The sequence below is a fragment of the Hemiscyllium ocellatum genome, chromosome 2 (assembly GCF_020745735.1).
Source record: "Hemiscyllium ocellatum isolate sHemOce1 chromosome 2, sHemOce1.pat.X.cur, whole genome shotgun sequence".
Classification (NCBI taxonomy): Eukaryota; Metazoa; Chordata; class Chondrichthyes; order Orectolobiformes; family Hemiscylliidae; genus Hemiscyllium; species Hemiscyllium ocellatum.
In genome coordinates, this window is record NC_083402.1 from 12,025,496 (window position 1) to 12,045,538 (window position 20,043).

The window sequence follows — 20,043 nt, forward strand, 5'->3', positions numbered from 1 at the left end:
GATCTTACCATTAGGCATGTAAGTCCTGCTAAGATTTGCTTTCCCAAAATACAGCACCTCACACTAATCAAAATTAAACTCCATCTGCCAATTCACAGTCCATTGGCCCATCTGATCAAGATCCCATTGTAATCTGAGATAACCTTCTTTGCTGTCCACAACACCTTCAATTTTGGTGTCATCTGTAAACTTACTAACTATACTTCTTATGCTCACATCCAAATCATTTATATAAACGTTGAAAAGTAGTGGACCCAGCACCGATCCTTGTGGCACTCCACTGGTCAAGGCCTCCAGTCTGAAAAAAACCTGCCTCCACCACCCTCTGTCTTCTACCTTTGAGCCAATTCTATATCCAAATGGCTAGTTCTTCCTGTATTCCATGAGATCCAGCCTTGCTCACCAGTTTCCCATGGGGAGCCTTGTTGAATGCCTTACTGAAGTCCATATTGAACACATCTACCGCTCTGCCCTCATCAATCCTCTTTATTACTTCTTCAAAAAGCTCAATCAAGTTTGTGAGACATGATTTCCGATGCATAAAGCCATGTTGACTGTTCCTAATCAGTCCTTGCCTTTCCAAATACATGTACATCCTGTCCCTCAGGATTCCCTCCAACAACTTCCCCACCACTGACGTCAGGCTCACCGATCTATAGTTCCCTGGCTTGTCTTTACTGCCCTTCTTAAACAGTGGCACTACATTAGCCAACCTCCAGTCTTCCGGCACCTCATCTGTGACTATCGATGATACAAATATCTCAGTAAGAGGCCCAGCAATCACTGCCCTAGCTTCTCACAGAGTTCTCAGGTACACCTGATCAGGTCCTGAGGATTGTTTCCACTGTTATGCATTTCAAGATATCCAGCACTTCCTCCTCTGCAATATGAACGTTGTTCAAAATGTCACCACCTATTTCCCTATATTCTATATCTTCCATTTCCTTTTCCATACTTAACATTTTATTTCTGCATATCTCCCCATGTGATAGTAATAACTCTTTTCAGGTCATTCTGATTTTTCTCAGGAAGGTAACTTGATAATTTATCCCAATTCCTCATTGTCCAAATTAATTTGTGAAATGTCCAATTCAGAATCCTCTGAACTTGGTTCTTACATCTGTGTTGCAATCATTAACACCTTTTCCCTTTACTTTCCTTCCCTATCAAAATATCTTTTGAACATAGTTGTGTGGCACACTCTGTGAGATTTCTTCCTGTCTGGAGTCCCAATCAAGTAGCTCACCTCACTCAATTTTCTTTCAATTTGATAAGATCCACTCAACCTTCCTTTTAAAGGCTCACCTATCACTGAAAGTGACACCAATACCTTATCCCCAGTTGCAAAATTGCGAATTTTTAATTTCTTATCCACTTCTTGTTTCAGTGTACGCTGTGATATGTTTAAATGCTGTCTAGCCAACTCCCCAACTCTATTTAATCATTCTCTAAAATTTGACACATAGTCCAAATGGGTGGTCTCTGAATTTTGATTTATGAATTTCTCCTTAATCAATTTTAATGGTCCTTTCACTTCATGCCCCAAAACTAATTCAAATGGACGGAATTTGGTCGATTCATTTGGTGCATCTCTGATCGCAAAAGCACAAACGGAATTCCTTTATCCCAAACATCTGGATAATCATGTCCTTAAGCCCTCAACATGGTCTTTAATGTCTAATGCCACCTTTCGAGCGCTCTCTGCGATTCTGGATGGTACACACTAGATTTGAATTGTTTTATTCCTAAGTTGACCATAACTTCCTTGAATAATTTTAATGTGAAATTTGACCCTTGAACTGACTGTATCTCTATTGGTGTATCTAGGGAAAAATGTGGGTAATTCCTGTATAACCCTTTTTGCTGTGATAGTGCATAATGTAATAGCCTCTGGAAATCTATTCGATACACCCATTATTGTTAACAAATACGGATTCCTACTTTTCATTTGAGATAGGGGACCTACACGATCTTGTAAAAGGTTTCTCAAATGCTGGAATAGATAATAAAGGTGCAGGTTTTCCTGCTGCCTGTGGTTTTCCAATTACCTGACATGTATGACATGTCTGGCAAAATTCAACCACATCCTTGTGAAGTCCAGGCCAGCAAAAATGTCTTTGTATTTTAGCATGTGTTTTCCTTGCTCCTTAATGACCACCAAGTGGTAGCTCATGCGCCACTTGCAGCACCTCCTTTCTACACCCCATTGGTAATATGATTTGATGAGTTGTTGGCCATTTCTCATTTGCCTGAATATGTTATGGTCGCCATTTCCTCATTAAGATAACATTTTTAAGATAATAACATTCAGGGATACATTTCGATTCCTTCTCTGTATATGCCTTTTGATACAACTGCTTTACATTTTCATCTTTCTGCTGTAACTCAATTAATTTAGCTGAACTAAATCTGTCAGCATAGTGTTTTATTTGCTTCTGTTTTGTTTCAACCAACCGATCAAACAGAGTCTCTGCCAATGCCACTTCAGTTGCCTTATCTGTTCTCTTTGCTCTCTCCTGTTTCAACTGATGACTTTGTGACTTCATCGCCACGCAGTCAGGAAAAATTCCAGGTTATGTGTGTCCTGCATTATTTCAGTTGCCTGAGTTTCTCCTGGCTTTTCAACCACAGAGGGCAGCACTCCTACCAGTGAATCAGCTATTTCATTAGCAAGAACAAATTGTATTCCGGGGACGGAGAGTTGGTCCAGTACTCCTACCAGAAATTCTCCACTCTTTTCTGGACACTGTAACCTCACTTTACATAATTGAGCACTTTTTCACTCACCATGAATTCCTGTTTCTGGCAATAGTCCTTCAGAAGTACACATCTCCTCATCTTTCAGCATGAGTGGATACTGTGTCTCTTAGTATTGTAACCACTTTACCTGCTGCTCCTGGCCTATGTGAATAAACTTTACCTTTGCAGGTATATCTTTGAAGCTGATCTGGCACTTCCTCCTTAACCAACCACTGACCAGCTTGTACATTCTGGTGCAGCTTTCTAGCCTCCACTGAGCTTTCTGTATATACTTCAACAAAACTCCCAGGCTTGATGTATTTTCTTACATCTGGCTTTCCAATGCTTTTCCTAGCTCGCCAACACTGTAATTTCATACAGTCTACTTTATTGCAATGAAAATATTGGAGCTTTTTAACTTCTTTGTCCCCTTCAAGGGTTTCCTTTTTAACCCATGGTAAGTTATCCTTATGATCTTCCACAAGATCTACCTTTCCCTTTCCACGTGAGGATTTCTCTTTGCCTCAATTGCTATCCCTCATGGACTGAAGTTGATTCTGGAAGTGGAAGCATGTTTTGTGGACCAACTCATAACCATCAGCCACTTCAGCTGCTAACGTTGCCATTTTAATTTTCTGCTCTTCCACATGAGTTCACCCTATTTCTTCCCTACGCTTATCTTCAGCCTTCAACTTCATCCTTTTAAGCTGACTTTCCTTTCTAAGTGTCATTTTCTGGAGTTCAAACTCTTTTTCTTTCTCTTCTGCTTTTTACCGTAACTCAAACCGTTTCACTTCTGTTGTCCTTTCCTTATCTCTCGCCTCTGACTCAAGCAGATTCATTTGCAATTGAAGTTTTGCCACCTCTACAGATCCTGATGGTGTTTCCAGCAAATTTAAATGCTCAGCTATCACTGTAACTGTCTTGCCTTTCCTCATGGTAAGAGGTAGCTCCAACTCCAGCTTGCCTGCTAATTCCCACAACTTGGCCTTAACCATCTTATGTAAAACCCCCAAGGTCACTTCTTCCACCACCAGAAAACTCTTGGTCTCTGAAAGAGCCATAGCTATCCCAAGCTATATTTACCCAACCAAATCAACTTCTGGAATGAAGACACCAAAATCTACCACTCGCTGCCTCAGAGACCAAACAATTCGAAACCCAAATCCCAATTCGGAACTACAAAATAAATCCCGGATGAGCCAGCAATCTGTTATGGACCAGGCCAGACCCCTCAAAGCACTTAAGGAAGGTAGTCCAGACTTTAATTTGGTGATTTTATTTAAGCAAGAGTACAGTGGATATTCCATGTGCGAATCAGGTGGTCAGACTACTTAGTTTTAAATAAAACAGAATTTATTTACAAGGTTACTGAATAAGACCATAAGACATAGGAGTGGAAGTAAGGCCATACGGCCCATTGAGTCCACTCCGCCATTCAATCATGGCTAATGGGCATTTCAACTCCACTTACCAGCGTTCTCCCCGTAGCCCTTAATTCCTCGAGACATCAAGAATCTATCAATTTCTGCCTTGAAGACATTTAGCGTCCCGGCCTCCACTGCACTCTGCGGCAATGAATTCCACAGGCCCACCACTCTCTGGCTAAAGAAATGTCTCCGCATTTCTGTTCTGAATTGACCCCCTCTAATTTTAAGGCTGTGTCCACGGGTCCTAGTCTCCTCGTCTAACGGAAAAAATTTCCTAGCGTCCACCCTTTCCAAGCTATGTATTATTTTGTAAAACTCAATGAACCCCAAAAAACAGAAAATAGAATACCGAAATAACTTATCCTATCCAAACACGACTGGCTATGTAAAAACAATGACTGCAGATTCTAGATTAGAGTGGTGCTGGAAAAGCACAGTTCAGGCACCATCCGAGGAGCAGTTAAATCGACATTTCGGGCAAAAGCCTTTCATCAGGAATACAGGCAGAGTGCCTGCAGGGTGGAGAGATAAATGAGAGGTGAATGGGAGTGGGGATGGAGGTGATAGGTCAGGGAGGAGGGTGGAGTGGATAGGTGGAAAGAAAGATAGGCAGGTAGGACAAGTCATGGGGACAGTGCTGAGCTGGAAGTTTGGAACTGGGGTGAGGTGGGGGAAGGGGAAATGAGGAAACTGGTGAAATCCACATTGATGTCCTGGGGTTGAAGTGTTCCGAGGCGGAAGATGGGGCATTCTTCCTCCAGGCGTTGGGTGGTTAGAGAGCGGCGGTGAAGGAGGCCCAGGACCTCCATGTCCTTGGCCAAGTGGGAGAGAGAGTTGAAATTTTGGGCCACAGGTCGGTGTGGTTGATTGATGCGGGTGTCCCAGAGATGTTCCCTAAAGCGCTCTGATAGGAGGCGTCCAGTCTCCCCAATGTAGAGGAGACCGCATCAGGACCAACAGATATAACAAATGATATTGGTGGATATGCAGGCAAAACTTTGATGGATGTGTAAGGCTCCTTTGGGGCCTTGAATGGAGGTGAGGGAGGAGGTGTGGGCGCAGGTTTTGCAATTCCTGCGGTGGCAGGGGAAGATGCCAGGATGGGAGGGTGGGTTCTTGGGGGGGCGTGGACCTGACCAGGTAGTAAGGGAGGGAATGGTCTTTGTGGAAGGTGGAAAGGGGTGGGGAGGGAAATATATCCCTGGTGGTGGGGTCCATTTGGAGGTGGCAGAAATGTTGTTGGATGATTTGGTTTATGCCAGGATTCCATTATTATATTCTTTCCTATTACATACTGCACCTACATACCACTTCCTACGATTCATGCACAAGGACATCCATGTCCCTCTGCACTGACACATTTTGAATCTGCTTCCCACTACCAGAGATATATTTCGCTCCCCTCCCCTATCAGTGTTCCGAAAAGACCACTCCCTCCGCGACTCCGTCAGGTCCACACCCCCCACCAACCAACCTCCACTCCCGGCACCTTCCCCTGCAACCGCAAGAAATGCAAAACTTGCGCCCACACCTCCCCCCTCACTTCCCTCTAAGGCCCCAAGGGATCCTTCCATATCCACCACAAATTCACCTGCACCTCCACACACATCATTTACTGCATCTGCTACACCCGATGTGGCCTCCTCTATATTGGGGAGACAGGCTGCCTATTTGCAGAACGTTTCAGGGAACACCTCTGGGACACCCGGACCAACCAACCCAACCACCCCGTGGCTCAACACTTCAACTTCCCCTCCCACTCCACCAAGGACATGCAGATCCTTGAACTCCTCTATCGTCAGACCACAGCAACACGAAGGCTGGAGGAAGAGCGCCTCATCTTCCACCTAGGAACCCTCCAACCACAAGGGATGAACTCAGATTTCTCCAGTTTCCTCATTTCCCCTCCCCGTCTCAGTCAAATCCCTTGAACTCAGCACCACCTTCCTAACCTGCAATCTTCTTCCTGACCTCTCTGCCCCCACCCCAGCCGATCACCCTCACCTTAACCTCCTTCCACCTATTGCATTTCCAATGCCCCTCCCCCAAGTCCATCCTCCCTACATTTTATCTTAGCCTGCTGGACACAGTTTCCTCATTCCTGAAGAAAGGCTCATGCCCGAAACGTCGATTCTTCTGTTCCTTGGATGCTGCCTGACCTGCTGTGCTTTTCCAGCAACACATTTTCAGCTCTGATCTCCAACATCTGCAGTCCTCAGTTTCTCCACACTCAAGCCACCCTCTATGGAAACAAAATATCCCTCATGTATTTTTTAAATCTCCCCCCTTAAAAAATATGTCCCCTAGTCTTGAAACTTCCCATCTTATGTGGAAGGGTTCTTATGGGATCTATCTGCCAACCTTATCCCCAATTCCAAAGATAGCCCATAATACTGTCAAGCCAATCTTCTGGATCTAAATTTATTTGCATTGACAACCCAAAGAGCCTAGGAGAAAGTGAGGAATGCAGATGCTGGGGATCACAGTGAAAAAGTGTAGTGCTGGAAAAGCACAGCTGATCAGGTAGCATCCTAAGAGCAGAAAAATCCATGTTTCAAGCATAAACTATTCATGAGGAGCCCCAGGAGCCAGCCTTTCCCTCTCCTCATTGGCCCTAACTTGGCCGTTGATTGGACAACCCAACCATCACTTATCCCTTTCCCGCCAGCGGCACCGGCCGTTAATTTCCAATTCTGTCCCGCCTCCGCGTCCCGGTTATTTGTCTAGCTATTGATTGGTCAGTAAATCCATCAATCACGTCTCTGCCCGATCTTTACTGGTCAATCCATCCATCAATTACACCGGTGCGGGTCAGTCCCGCCTCCAAACAGCAGCGAAAACTTTGGTTGGCCGATAGTGGATTGGCTCTTCTGCCCGTCAATTAAGTGAAGGGCGAGTCAAACCGGGTGTTCGCTGCCACGGTTGGTCCAATGTCTTCCGCACACCGTCGGTTTTCATTGGTCTGCTGACCTCAAACACCGATCGTCGATTGGTTAACCTTTCCATCAGCAAGCAAATCCGAGCGGGCGAGAATGACGTCAGGTTAGGTTGCCCAATTTGGTCCTGCCCCCCCAACCCCATTCCGATTGGTGCTTGCGACCAAATGTCGTTTGCCGACCGGTGGACGCGGCCGTCAGTCAGTTATTTGGGGGCGGGGCAGGTGGTCTCTTCAGGTTTGGTTGCCGCGGCTGAGTTGTGGGGCATCACCCTTGGCAAGATGGCGGTGGTCATTGGTTTTGGCGACTGCGATTGTGACCGGATTTATTCGCGTGCCCGTCGCTGCTAGAAGCTTCTCAGCCGTCCATCGGTCCTGACGCGGAGGAGAGAGTTCAGTGTGTTTATTGGTTGAGTTGACTTGTTTTTGCAATAAGCGCTGTTCCCGAGTGCTTCTCCTGCTGCCGTCCCCTCATATCTCCCTCTGTCTAATAAAATGGCAACCATGGAGAAATTGATGAAGGCCTTCGAGTCACTAAAGTCATTCCAGCAGGGTCCGTCCACTGAGGAGCCAGGCCAGAAACTGTGAGTAAAACGATCTTGGTGAGAGAGGGCCTCACAAGGATTGGGGTGGGGGGGGATGTGCTCACACACCAGCACATCTAGAGATCCATAAACGGGGAAACACGTACCACAAGAATACAAACACGAAACAGAAAATCTCTCGGACATGAATACGTGCATGCCAGTGTACAAAAATCACACTCTGCTTGTAACAGTGTACAAAAATGCACGGTGTACAAAAAGTGCACCCTGATGTGCCTGTGTACAAAAGCATGTACTGATAGACCAATATACAAAAATATGTGCTGCCATGCTGGTGTCGAAGGACAGAGCTTGCTGTGCTGATGTAGAGCAATACTGAAGAACCAGTGTACAAAACGTGAATGCTGACTCTCTAATACACAATCTGTGTGTTGACATTCCTTATTACCCAAGTGCACAGAAATGATAGACAACTGGCATACAATTACCCATGTGCACAGACCATGTTGTCATATACAGTTCCTGCCAAACTCAAGGTACTCTAGGAAATCTGGGAGATGATCAGTTTTCAACTCCTCTTAGTTATCTTATTTCTGTATTTATTGATATCTTTTCTGTTGCAATGCTGCACGCAAGATGTTTCTGCTTTTGATAGACTGTCGGAGATGGGGAAAGGGTAACGATAATAAACTGTAAATGCTAGGATTGTGAAACAATGCTGTCAGGACTCACTGGGTTAATGAGGTGCAAAAACAAGTTAATGTTTGTTGAAGAACCTACACCTGAAATGCTATCTTTTCTGATCTCTCCACATGCTGACTGACCTGTTGAATGTTCCTAGTTTTCATTATTAGTCTTTTCTAGTTTTCATCTTGTGCAATGTCTGTTAGTTGTGGATGTATTTGTGTATTGTTTTTGCTGGGAATATGTCAATATTTGTTGTAGAGGTAGACAATGTTGGGATGGCTTAATGGATTTAATGGACGTTGCTGATTTGTTTTGAATCGTGTGGAAACTCAGGTTGGGGAACATCTAGTGGGGGAAAGAATATTAATATGGGATCTTCTCTTGAGCTTTACCCATAAACAATGCCATTGTTGTTTTTAGATTAAATTAGATTCCCTACAGAGTGGAAACAGGCCCTTCAGCCCAACCAGTCCACACTGACTCTCTGAAAAGTAACCCACCCAGACCCATTTCCCTCTGACTAACGCAATGGGCAATTTAGCATGGCTGATTCACCTGACCTGCACACCTTTGGATTGTGGGAGGAAACTCACGCAGACATGGGGAGAATGTGCAAACTCCACACACAGTTGCCCGAGGCTGGATTTGACCCTGGTGCTGTGAGGCAGCAGTGCTAACCATTGAGTCACCATGCTGCCATTATATTTCTCAAAAACTTAGTAGGGAGGAGGGAAAGTATATTTTAAACTCAAGAATTTCCACTTACCCAGCATGTTCAGTCACTTTCTGAAACTAGCTCTGGATCTCGTTTTGCACTTGGTACAGTTTGAAGAGGGATATTTTGCATTTTTGTTATACTGCGTGAATAAAGATATTGATAAGGTTACTGGAATATGGGTGAAGCAGGTAACATAAGTGAAGTTGACAAAACTAGGTGGAAGGTGCATCAGCTGGTGAGGATGTAACCAGTTTTATGCTTTTGCTAACAATCTGCATTTGATGCCGCACCTTAGTGAAATCCTTAGTGGAGTGTACAAGTGTACACTGCTATGCTACACTTGCTGATTGATCTGTGTAATAGGAGACTCAGGCTTTCTGTGCCTCTTTGTGAGATTGATAAAATGCAATAGAACTACAACTGTTTGTTTCTACTTGTGTATTATTTAAAATGTGGACAACTTGTAAGTATTTTTTTTGGAAGTATAATTTTTGCTGTTTAGAAAGGGCAACTCAACAAATATACTGCAATTTTGGAAAAAAGTGATATCTATTCATAAACCACATTGGCAAGTAGATCAAATACATGAGGACAGTGTCTTCTTGAGATACATTATGTTGAGTTCAGATAACCCTATGGTAAATCTAAGTGTCATTGCCACCATTATCTCGTGCCTAATTATAATTTAGTACCAACAGCATGTTTTCTTGCTTAACTGGAAAATCACCAAAACATAACACTTGGTTCTTGTCACAACCTATTTGGTTCTTTTAGGGAAGTAAATTTGCCATCTTGACCTGCACTAACTTGTGTATGATTCTAGACCAACAGCAATGTGATTGACTCTTAGCTGTCTTCTGAAATGACTTAGTAAGTTAGTTGCTTCAGAGTCAATTATGGATGGGCAGCAAATGATAGATTGTAAGCATCTTCCAGATTGCTGGAAAGGATTAAAAAATATTGCTTTATTGGGAGTTGGACTTTACTCTCTATATATAGCTGGATGTTTGCCAGTGATTGTTAAGCAGGTGGGTGGTATGGATATGATGTAACCTTAAGGGTGTAACAGCTAGTAGCATCTGATGAGAGTCTGGGCATTCTCTATAGATCACTTTGCTACAGCAGCGTTTACATCTTGTGTTGATTTTTATTGGAAAAAATCAGTAACACGATGAAAAGACCCTTTGCAGCATTAGTTACTTGGTTGGGGGAAGGAGAATCCTCATAATCTGTAAATACTCACCTTGGTGTTTTACATTCTTTTGCTGTCTGTAGTGATGGAGATGACTTTTCACTTGTAAATTCTGATCAGTCTTGGAGTCAAGAACAAAAGGGAGCCCCAATGCTGAGTTTCATGAGGGTGTAAGTTGTAGAATCATGAAGATGTACAGCACAGAAACAGACCCCTCGGTCCAACTCATCCACGCTGACCAGATATCCTAAATTAACCTAGTCCCAGTTGCCAGCATTTGGCCCATCACCCTCTAAACCTTCCTATACAGATGCCTTTTAAATGTTGTAATTGTACCAGCCTCCACCACTTCCTCAGGCGATTCACTCCATCTATGTACCACCCTCTGTGTGAAAAAGCTGGCCCTTAGTTCACCTTTTAAATCTTTCTCCTCTCTCCTTAAACCTATACTCTTTCTTCTAAGCAGTTCTTGAGTTGATTCTTGACTGGGCTTTTTTTTTCAGTAGTTACCTGGAGTGCTGAATGACAAAAGGGCATTCATAAACAGAAACTGTCAAGTATATTCCATTTAGAGTCCATGATCAATTCCTCCACTTGAGGACAACACCTACCTCTGCACCGTCACATGCATCCTTTACAGTTACCTTGGGGAAAATAAGGATGGAAGTAGTCTAATCCCCTCATTGATATTAGTTAATAAAATTCTTGCTCAAACATAAATAAATGAAAACCCTGCTACTCATTTCAATGTAATGCAAAGTACTTTTACTGTCACCAACTGTACTTGTCATTTATCCCTCAAGCTCTAACTGCTAGCTTAGTAATGGTTTTATTCACTCTTTGATTTGTAATGTCTGAAAAGTGATTTGACAGTGTTAACAAGTAGGTTTCATGCAATTTTTGATACTAAGTGATAAGGTTGAGTTAATATGAATTACTATGGAAAACATGATTTTTACCTGCACAGTTAAAATGTACAAAGCATAGGAAATCATTGTAGACATTTGCAGTTTTTGAATTTTGAATGTGTTTTTAACTTAACGGTGAACAGTAAGTGAAAAACCTCCTTAGTTGTCATTGCATTTTAAACTGCTTCACGAATAAGGGCCAAATGTTTTTATTAATGGGAAACATTATTGATTTTGTTGGTGCTCTCAGAAGTGGTCCAGCAGACTGCATTGGTATACAACTAATGTTGGAACTTCAAGGTGATCTACTATGTTAGGTTTACCTGGGATGGGCAATGACTGCAACACCGTCAGTGATACTCCCATATGTACGTAACCAAATGTTAAATTATTTCAAAACAAAGGCATGGTGCATTACCAATGAGGTTTTAACCCAGTTGGCTGAACAACTGGTTTGCAATGCTGAGTGGTGCCAACAGTTCATGTTCAATTCCCATATTACTGAGGCATAGTGACCCTCTGGTGAAACGACCAGCTCTGAGAGAGTAGCATTATGGTCCTCTGGGACTATGATGACTTTACCTTTCGAATGAAGAGGGACATAGACTGACACGGTGCTTTCAAAGAGTGAGAACTAATTCCCTCTGCTGACTCAGTAGCCAGTCACAGTCTTACAGCATGGAAACGGACCCTTTGGTCTAACTCCTCCATGCTGACCAGAATTTCCAAACTAAACTAGTCCCTATTGCTTACATCTCTTTTAATCTTTCCTATTCATGTACCTGTTCAGATGTATTTTAAATGTTGTAACTGAACCTGCTATGAGTGAGCAAGAGGATTTGAGGATGGGTATAGGGATATCTTGTTGCAATTATACAGGGCCTTGTGAAGCCATATCTTGAGTATTGTGTGGAGCTTGGTCTCGGAGGCTGAGGAAGGACATTCTTGCTATCAAGGGAGGCAAAAGTGAGGACTGCAGATGCTGGAAACCAGAGTTTAGATCAGTGTGGTGCTGGAAAATCGCAGCAGGTTAGGCAGCATCTGTGGAGCAGGAAAATCGAATGAAGGGCTTTTGCCCGAAATGTTGATTTTCCTGCTCCTTGGATGCTGCCTGACTTGCTGTGCTTTTCCAGCACCACACTGATCTAAACCCTCGCTATCAAGGGAATCCAGCGAAGGTTAACCAGTCTGATTCCCAAAATGGCAGGACTGACATCTGAGGAAAGGCTGGATTGACTGGCCTTGTACTTGCTGGAATTTACAAGAATGATGGGGTGGGGACCTCCTAGAAACATAAAATCCTGATGAGACTTGGTCAGGCTAGGTATGGGAAGAATGTTCTCCGTGTTGGGCAAGTTCAGAACCAGGTGCCACGGTCTATGAATAAATGGGTAAGCCATCGGAGCTGAGGTGAGGAAGAATGTTTTTCACTGAATCTGTGGAATTCTGTATTACAGACAGCTGTTGGGACCACTTCATTAGATACATTCAGGAAGTTACTGGATATGTCCCTTTGCAGGTAAAGGGATCAAAGACTATGGAGAGAAAGCATGAGTGGTATACTGAAATGGCATGATTAGCCATGATCATATAGAATGGTGGTGTAGGCTCAAAGGGCCAAATGGGCTACTCCTGCACCTGTTTCTATGTTTCTACCACTTCCTCCGGCAGTTCATTCCAGATGAAGTCATGTATTGTGGAAAGAGATCCTTCAGTTCAACTTGTTCAAGCCTGGGAACAGTTTAACATGGTTCAGGTGCAGGAAGGTGCCTCATCCATTTTTTTTCAGAATATTATCTCTACAGTTGTATTGACATTTTAATGGGGGGTTGCAACTTTAGCCCATTCAAAAAGAAGGCAGTTTTGAAAATTCAGCAGTGCACTGATTGTCAGCCTCACTTTCCATTTTACGGGCAGGCCTTGCATCCTCTATATTAGATTAGATTACTTACAGTGTGGAAACAGGCCCTTCGGCCCAACAAGTCCACACCGACCCGCCGAAGCGCAACCCACCCATACCCCTACATTTACCCCTTACCTAACACTACGGGCAATTTAGCATGGCCAATTCACCTGACCCGCACATCTTTGTGACTGTGGGAGGAAACCGGAGCACCCGGAGGAAACCCACGCAGACATGGGGAGAACGTGCAAACTCCACACAGTCAGTCGCCTGAGTCAGGAATTGAACCCGGGTCTCAGGCGCTGTGAGGCAGCAGTGCTAACCACTGTGCCACCGTGCCGCCCACAAATCTTTGAGCTTATCTCAAAACTACCCACCAGTACTCCCTGGAGTATCTTTAAGTCACTTTGTACCTCATTATACTAGCAGGTGATCGGAGGTGACAGTCGCAGCAGTAGTGAGGTTGCGACGACTCCTGGCAGTTGGGGTAATCACTAATCTCCTCCCGTCGATCGGAATCGGTGGCAGCAGCCGCAGTGACAGCGCAAATGTGGCTTCTCACTGGTGATTGATTTGAGACTTGCCGGTTGTCTGAGATTCAAGGCCGAGGACTATAAGATCTGCTCTTTTTCTTCTGATTCTGATCGGTATAGAATTATTTTAAAAAAATCATGGTTTTCTAACCAGGATGGTGCTGATGAATGGCGACTGTGTGCACTTTTCACTGTACTCCTGTATTTCTATTTAAAATCAAAAGAACTGTGGATGCTGGAAATCAGATACTAAAACAGAAATTGCTGGAAAAGCACAGAAGACCTTTAGTTTTCAGCTAGATGTTCTCCCTGTTTTACAGCTCTCAAGTTTGTTTTCAGATCTCTGCATAAGCTGTTACCTCCCTTTTTTCTCTAAGCTTTTATAATCCTCTGGGACCTCGTCTAATTCTTGCCATCTGTGCATCCCCAGTTTTAACTGTACGACCATTGGCAGCTGTGTTCTCAGCTATCAAGGCCACAGCTTTTAATTCTCTTCTGAAACTACTTTGTCTCTCTCCTAACTGGTGGCTTTAGGGGCTCCTTTAAAACGTATTACTTTGACCAGTGTTTTGGCCACAAGTTCTAATGTCTCCTAATGTGGATTTCGGTTGTGTATTTGATGTCACAAAACATTTCAAGAGTGCTATTATGCAACATTAAAGGTGCAGTACAAATGTGATTTGTGTTCAAGTATTGTTTCAATCCTACAACCTGCTGACCTAAAGGTGAGAATTGAGCAAATCCACAGATATTTTGAGTGCTGTTTATGAAGTAATGAGGAACTAGAAAATGACGGTGACTTGGTATTTTACCAGAGGATGTTGCCCCCTTTTGATTTCCTCACTTTCAGTAAAGAAGTCATTTGCTCACTTTAGGTTCAAGTAAATATGACTTGTTTTAATGATTCATGTCTGGCATAGTCTTTACAGATTTTTAATCAACCAGGGAGTCAAGATTTCTGATTTATGAAATGAAGTTAAGGCCACAACTTGGATCAGCCATGATCTTATTGACTGGTAGAGATGACTTTAGTGACTGAATATCCTGCTATTTCTTGTGTTCTCATTTATTGAGTTCAGTATTGAAAAGAGCTGTTTGGCTTTTATTAAGTTTCATATTGTCAGAGATATTGTTAAATTTCATAGTTTGGTTGTACTTGCGCTGAAAAGTGTGGTGCTGGAAAAAGCACAGCACGTCGGGCAGTATCCAAGGAGCAGGAGAGTCGACTTTTCAGGTATAAGCTGTCTTATATTGAAACATCGACTCTTCTGCTCCCGGATGCTGCCTAATCTGCTGTGCTTTTTCCAGCACCCCACCTTTTTGACTTTTGACTTTTGACTCTTGACTCTCCAGCATCTGCAGTCCTCACTCTTTCCCTGTGTATAACTAGAATATGAATGGAAAGAAACATGTTTTAAGCTTTTCACTTGTGATGTGCTGATGAATACAAGTTTACCTGTTTTAAGGGGGAAAACAGCATTTATGCTACGTCGGAGCCAAACATTGGTCAGCAAGCAAATTCTGTTTGGAGAGATTACCATGGAGAATTGTGCTGACTGATTATTGACAGTTAACTTCTAGTCTTTGTTTAAATATTAAACCAGGCAGTTTTACTTTGGTTTGTCAGAGAAACACCCTGGGAAATGTACCAGTGAATGGCTGTAATTTTGTTTTTGAGTTTCAAATAGAAATGTTCTGTCTTCAGAAAGCAGGTTTGTTATTTTTATTTTTTATATATATATACACACACACACACACACACACACACACACACACACACACACACACACACACACACACACACACACACACTTGCAGTATTTGCAAGTGTGCTGCACCACAAGCCCAATTGGCGAGGCGTACGTGAGGACTGCAGATGCTGGACATCAGAATTGATAGTGTGATGCTGGAAAAGCATAGCAGGTCAGGCAGTATCTAAGGAGCAGGAGAGTTGACGTTTCGGGCCTGAGCCGGCTTACGTCGAAACTTTGACTCTCCTGCTCCCGGATGCTACCTGACCTGCTGTGCTTCTCCAGCACCACAATCTTAAATTGGCTGTTGGCCAATGCTGCTGTCTTTTAATATGATCCGGGAAAGTGCTGAAATCCAGTTATTTAGATGTAATTCTGTAATTGGACAACATTTACCCAGCAAATTATAACTGACTTTTGTGTTTTATATTTAATCATCTTATGAAAATGCACATTGAAATCTGATCTCAGCTCAGCTGTGTAATCTTTGGCTTTTGTGGCATTAATTGCAGTACTAATTTGTACCTAGTTTTCTCTGTTTCAAATATGTTGTATGTTTATTTTATAATGAAATACAAATGGAATGATTAGTAAGTGCAATATGGACTTCAGGAGAAACTTCTTCATTCAGTGTGGTTAGAATATGGAACTTGTCATTGCACAAACTAGGTGAGGTGAATAGTACAGATGTATTGAAGGGGAGGGGAGGCTGGAACAACACGAGTGAGAAAGAGGTAGAAGGATAAAAGGATAAATATTGACGATAAAGATATTTTGTTGAAGTTTTTCATTTTGCGCTCACTGGGATGATGATTAAGGTCAAAAACCTAGTGTTTTCTTTCAACAAGACTCAATTTTTTTTTACATTACCAAAGAACGTTATATAAGGTAAAGTTTATTACCTTTTATATAATGTGCGGAGAGGCGTGATGTGGCATCTCTGGATCATCAGAACTAATCTCAGGCCAAATGGTGGTCATTCTGCTCATTGTGTGTGTTTTGGCTTTATGGAAGTAATCCAACATCCCCTACCCCTGTGCCCAGGTTTCTCCATAGCTATGCAAACATTCCCCCAGTGTATTCATTCACCTCCGCGCTGAAAGTTACTATTGAATGTGTGCCTGTAGTAAACCATCCCAAGATCCCTCGCCAAAAAGTGAGGTTGAGTGGAGGACTGGCTGGGGCAAGAAGAAAATGAATAGAAATAGACTAGAGAGCACAATTAAATAAAACTGAAGTGCTGGAGAAACTCAGTCAGGCAGCATCTGTGGCATGAGGAATACATCTAAATTACTTAATTGGTGCTGCTTTTAGAATACAGTTCTAAAAAGTGGTTAATATCTTGAGTCCAATGCTACTCTTCATTGGACCTTCACACAGAGTTGTATTATGAATTATTAGCTCGGGAAAGTTTAGTAGTGTTGCTATCTTTGGTCCTGAAAAGCAAAATTATACAGTCAATTGGAATAAAATAAGAACTTCCAAAGCAAGTACGTCTAGCTAGCACGTAGTAAATGACAAACTGCATTATAAAATGTGGAAGTGCACTTTTGTCACCTTGCAGACAATTGCATTGTGTTCTGTTGCTTGAATAAGCTGGTGATTACTGACTGTGGATTACCTGAGCTTATTTCACTTTCTTGGTTGAAGCAAATGTAACACATGTACTGCTTGTGGAACTCCCTTGAGCTGTTATCCATGAACTCAAATATAATAGGTTCATCTGGTAATTTCAGTTTTTATAGGCAATGGCTGTAATAGTAATTATTTGGAAAGGCATTTTTGATAAAGGATAGTATTACTGCTGTACTTAGGGATGATGTTCCTGGAAATACATCCAGGGAATTTATTTGGTGGAACTGAGAAATAAGTAAGGAATGATCACCTTTATTGGGATTTTATTGTAGACCCCCTAATAGTCAGAAATTGAGAAACAGACTTGTAAGGAGATCTCAACTATCTGTAAGAAAAATAGGGTTGTTACGATAGGGGATTTTAACTTTCTAAACATAGACTGGGGCTGCCATAGTGTTAAGGGTTTAGATGGAGAGGAGTTTGTTGAAGAAAATTTTGAGTCAGTTTGTACTTGTTCCTAGTAGAGAAGGTGCAAAACTTGATCAACTCTTGGGAAATAAGGCAGAACAGGTGACTGAGGTGTCAGTGAGGGAGCACTTTGGGGCCAGCGACCATAATTCTATTTGTTTTAAAATAGTGATGGAAAAGGATAGACCAGATCTAAAAGTTGAAGTTCTAAGTTGGAGAAAGGCCAATTTTGATGGTATTAGGCAAGAAGTTTCAAAAGCTGATTGGGGGCAGGTGTTTGTAGGTAAAGGGATGGCTGGAAAATGGGAAGTTTCCAGAAATGAGATAACGAGTCCAGAAACAGTGTATTCCTGTTAGGGTGCACGGAAAGGCTGCTAGGTGTAGGGAATGCTGGATGACGAGAGAGGTTTAGTTAAGAAAAAGGAAGCATATGACAGGTATAGACTGGAGAGCTCGAGTGAATCCTTAGACTACAAAGTCAGTAGGAACTCAGGAGCACAAAAAAGGGACTTGACTTCAGAAGTGTAGATGTCCATTCACCACACCCCCCACCCAGATCTCAAGTGCCAACTTGCAGACATGTTCCCCCTATTGCCCTGTTGATCACAACCTCACATCCCATCACCAAATCATCATCTCCCAGACCATCCACAACCTCATCACCTCTGGAGATGTCCCATCCACAGCCTCCAACCTCATTGTCCATGAACCCCATATTGCTCGATTCTACCTCCTTCCTGACTGCCCCCCTCGACCAATTGTCTCAGCCTGCACCTGTCCCACCGAACTCCTCTCCTCCTACCTCGACACCGTCCTGTCCCTCTTAGTCCAGGAACTTCCCACCTATATTCGTGACACCATCCATGCTCTTCACCTCCTCGCAAGATTTTCGTTTTCCCCAGCCCCCAACGTCTCATCTTCACCATGGACATCCAGTCCCTGTATACATTGATCCACTACAACGAAGGTCTCCAAGTCCTCCGTTTCTTCCTCTCACACTGTCCCAACCAGTACCCTTCCACTGACCCTCATCCGCCTGGTTGAACTGGTCCTCACCACAACAACAACTCTTTCCAATCCTCCCACTTCCTCCAAACCAAAGAGCTAGCCATGGGCACCCACATGGGACCCGGCTATGCCTGCCGGATATGTGGAACAGTCCACCTTCCGCGGTTACACCAACACCGGCATCATCATCTCTCGCACACATACACACCACGTGCTCCCACGCGGAAGGTGAGCAGTCCATCATCTGTACCAGCATCTTCCACCCCGAGCTCAAATATTTCTGGACTATCTCGGCAACCTCCCTCCCCTTCCTGGACCCCTCCATCACCGTCTCTGGCGACCGACTAACCGCAGGCACATAGTACAATCCTGCAACTACCTCAACTACACGATCTCCTGTAAAAACACGATCCCTTATTCCCAATTCCTCTGCCTCTGCCGCATCTGTTCACAGGATGACCAATTCCACCTCAAAGTCCCAGATGGCCTCCTCCTTCCGTGATTGCAACTTCCCTTCCCACGTGGTGGTTGATGCCCTCCAGTGCACCTCCATTTCATGCATACTGCCTTTGAACCCCACCCCTTCCAACGCAACAAAGACAGATTCCACCCCGGTCCTCACCTTCCACCTCACCAGCCTCTGCATACAATGCATCATCTTCCGCCACCTCCAAACGAACCCCACCACCAGAGAGATTTCCTTCCCCACCCCTATCAGCGTTCCGAAAAGACCATTCCCTCTGCGTCTCCCTCTTCAGGTTCACATCCCCACACCCCACTCCTCGTACCTTTTCCTGCCACCACAAGTGCAAAATCTGTGCCCACAGCACTCCCCTCATCTCCGTCCAAGGCCCCAAAGGATCCTTCCACATCTGTCAGAAATTTAGCTGCACCTCTCCCAATGTCATCTACTGCATGCGTTGCACCCGGTGTGGTCTCCTCTACATCAGAGAGACAGGATGCCTTCTTGCAGATTGTTTGTTTCATATCTGGGGCACCCACACCCACCAACCCCACAGCCCCATGGCTGAACACTTCAACTCCCCCTCCTGCTCTGTTAAAGATCTGCAGTTCCTGGGCCACCTCCCTCGCCAAACCATTACCACCCGGCACCTGGAGGAGGAAAGCCTCATATTCTGCCTTGGGACCCTGCAATCACATGGGATAAAAGTGGATTTCAACAGCTTCCTCATTTCCTCTCCTCCCACGTTATCCTAGTCCCAAGCCTCCAACTCGGCCTCATCCTCTGGACCCATCCATCACTGCCCCCTCTGATCTATAACCTTCTACCTCACCTTTATCCATCTATTGCTTTCCAAGCTACCCACCCCTTCCCATTTATCTCTCAGCCCCGACCCACAAACCTCATTCCTGATGAAGGGCTTATGCCCAAAACGTTGATTCTCCTACTCCTGCTGTCTGACCAGCTATGCTTTTCCAGCACCGCACTCTCGCCGCTTGATCAATATCCCTCCATTCCTTGCATATTCATGTGCTTATCTAAAAGTTCCTTAAGTGCCCTGATCGAATCTGCCTGCACGACACTTTTTTTAAAACTGCCCTTCACATCTCCTTTGAACTTCACTGTCTCAACTTAAAATGCGTGATTCCCAATATTAGACAGTTCAAACCTGATGGGCAAATATTCTGA

General features: G+C 43.7%; 1 protein-coding gene across 9 annotated transcripts in view; it reads left to right on the forward strand.

Moving 5' to 3' along the window:
- Positions 1 to 7,382: 7,382 nt before the first annotated feature.
- htt (huntingtin) overlaps positions 7,383 to 20,043 on the forward strand; it is a 244,085-nt gene continuing 231,424 nt past the window's right edge. For all 9 annotated transcript variants that reach the window (XM_060834685.1, XM_060834714.1, XM_060834704.1 and 6 more), the window contains exon 1: positions 7,383 to 7,688. In XM_060834685.1, the coding sequence (XP_060690668.1) occupies positions 7,600 to 7,688 (89 nt within the window). In that variant the 5' untranslated portion in view covers positions 7,383 to 7,599. The remainder of the gene's footprint in view (positions 7,689 to 20,043) is intronic.